Source organism: Asparagus officinalis, chromosome 8, assembly GCF_001876935.1.
Source record: "Asparagus officinalis chromosome 8, Aspof.V1, whole genome shotgun sequence".
Classification (NCBI taxonomy): domain Eukaryota; kingdom Viridiplantae; phylum Streptophyta; class Magnoliopsida; order Asparagales; family Asparagaceae; genus Asparagus; species Asparagus officinalis.
This window is the reverse complement of record NC_033801.1, coordinates 25343109-25345708: the sequence shown is the minus strand read 5'-3', so window position 1 is coordinate 25345708 and position 2600 is coordinate 25343109. Positions and strand designations below refer to the sequence as shown.

Genomic DNA, 2600 nt, shown 5'->3' with positions numbered 1-2600 from the left:
GCGATAAGTATCGCTGACGGCAACATCGCTGACGGGGATCCCCGTCAGCGATAGAGAAACATCGCTGACGGGATTCCCGTCAGCGATATTGATAAGTATCGCTGACGGGGAACTCGTCAGCTATGTTATGTACATCGCTGACGGGCTTCCCGTCAGCGATACCTATCGCTGACGGGAAGCCCGTCAGCGATAAGTATCTGCAGCTAAAAAAATCTTGTGATATATACTCAGTTCCCTGTACATATATATATTCCCTGTACATACAAATCTCCAAACGACATTTCACACGCATTCCAAAACATCTCGCAATGAATACAATCCAAAATTTCCCAATTAAACCTCTCATCCAATCAATTTTCACAAACAATCGAAATATATACATTCACTTTTCACGATTATGATACAAACACGAGTATCATAATCTCAACTATAAAGATGTCCACAATATAAAGATGTCCACACTATAAACACGAGATTATGATACAAACACGAGTATCATAATCTCAACTATAAAGATGTCCACAATATTCAAACACGAGTTTAGGATATAACTCACTAAGATAGGTCATCCGCCCTATCCATGTCATCGTCCGTGTTGCCACTGGCGGATCCATCCCTACGAATCGTGCTCCCAATAGTATCATCTCCAATCTAACAACAAAATAATTTAAATTTAGAATCACATAATATTGTGTGTAATCATGTTTTACATATATAATAAGTATACCTGTCTGCTACTCTCTCCACTACCAGTAAATGCCTTTTGAGTGGCCAAGAAGTTCATAATCTGGCTTTGCACCCGAGTAGGAACCCGCCTTCTACAAGATTTTATTATTTGCCTAGAAACCATCGCAAAAGTAGCAGTAGGCTGGATCACTCGCATAAGCTCCTCTTGAATATCCTCCCACATCTCCTCGGGAATCTGACCATCTAACATACTCATCACAGAGGAAACAAGCTGCATATCCCTCCTAATGTGAAGCAAGATAGGCCTACCTACTAAATATCAAACGAACAAATGGAAAATCTACCAGAAACATGAATATTATACTTACCCACAATAAAAACAACCCAATATAATCATCATATTTAAAAGATAAAATAAAATCAAAGTGCATGAAGAAGCTTGCATTACCATAGATGTATGCATGCATCTTCCTTAACACATTCACACATATAATTCATGTATGATAATTAAGATGACCAAAAGAAGAGTGCAAACAATAAATTCCCAACATGATAACAGGCTAATAAGAGCTAAGATAATTAGTTAACCTGCATTTTCTTGGCCAATTCTAGCTTTTGTTTCTTAGTCTCATCGTCATCGTACCCCTTCTTAAATTGAACCATCGTTCTCCTGTGCAGTTCTGGTAGTGGGATAAAGGGAGCGTTCTGAGATTTAAAAATATATTTATTAGTTTTATTTATCAAATATTCTAGGAAGCGGAGAGAATATATATAGAAGATTAAAAGACTTTATACCGTTGTCCTACAAAATTGATCCTCAATCTGGGCAAATGAAGTAGTCCCCGTATGATGATCATAATCTTTTTTCCATCGATTAAGTTTATTTCTCCTACATTTTTCCTTCAACATGAACAAAGAGAATTTTAGTGCATGGTATAATATACAATGGAATATATCACTAGTTTCAGATAAATAACTTGATGATAATTAACTACTATACATATTTACCTGGTGCTCCTCTTGGCCCCACAATATTATAAGTGCAGCTAAGTGCTCAGGCTCAACCCTCTTATCTCGCTTGTATATCCTCTCCCAGTTGTGAGTGAAACAATCAAAGCATTTCTTCTTTATCTCATGTCTCCACTCCCGAAGAGAATGCTTGAACTTTCCTTGGTATCCAAATAAAAATTCCCACCCTACGGGATTGTCTTCGATGTTGAAATATCTCTAAAAAATAAAATATAGTTAAGCATTGACAATTGACAGAATTGAAAAATAATTGTGCTAAATATAAAAATTTACCCAAATATCTCGATATATACTCTCCAGGACATGAAATGGCTGCTCCCAAGCCTCGTAATAGGGATTCACATTATCACTCCTCCGTATCAAACATCCAAGGTATGAGCTGAAGTTATTAGCTCATTGTCCGGTTGGAATCCCATTATGTCCCCATCTCACAATTGCTCGAAAACCATCCGGTGGTAACTTTTTTTAAAGTCACTTCCTTGGCGTCCTTTCTTCTGGTAAAGTTTTTCTCCTACAAAAAAGAAATAATAGATATATCAACACTTTTATTTAATCAATCTTAAGCTCTTAAAATTGATTATGTTTTTTTATTAATAGACTCGGAATTGATTAAGTTTTTGATCAAACTCACCAAATCTTTGTCTGATTTCATGTTTTGCATCAGACAAAATCTCCTCAATCTGTGGGGCCCATTCATCCAATCTTTTTTTCGCAAGCATGTATTTTTCAGTCTGCTTGAGTCTGTACCCCTCTGTACATGCTGGTAAGGGCCCGCGCTCAATCCCAGGAATGTATGCTCGAAGTATAACTGGAGGATCTGCATGTAATGGTATGTGAGTCGGCTCTTCCTCACCCTCACCTATAAAAATAAAAGAAATAATTAT

The 2600-nt window shown here is 37.0% G+C and overlaps 2 protein-coding genes across 2 annotated transcripts; both read right to left on the bottom strand.

The window, feature by feature from the left end:
* Window positions 493-945, bottom strand: LOC109851274. The gene is made up of 2 exons (XM_020421334.1): window positions 728-945; window positions 493-651 (listed from the first exon to the last, which is right to left on the bottom strand). Exons 1-2 carry the CDS (start codon window positions 941-943, stop codon window positions 556-558), a joined length of 312 nt encoding a protein of 103 aa, XP_020276923.1. The 5' UTR covers window positions 944-945; the 3' UTR covers window positions 493-555.
* On the bottom strand, window positions 1267-2435 carry LOC109821018. Its single transcript, XM_020387213.1, has 5 exons — window positions 2348-2435; window positions 2163-2227; window positions 1696-1914; window positions 1483-1587; window positions 1267-1392 (listed from the first exon to the last, which is right to left on the bottom strand). Exons 1-5 carry the CDS (start codon window positions 2433-2435, stop codon window positions 1267-1269), a joined length of 603 nt encoding a protein of 200 aa, XP_020242802.1.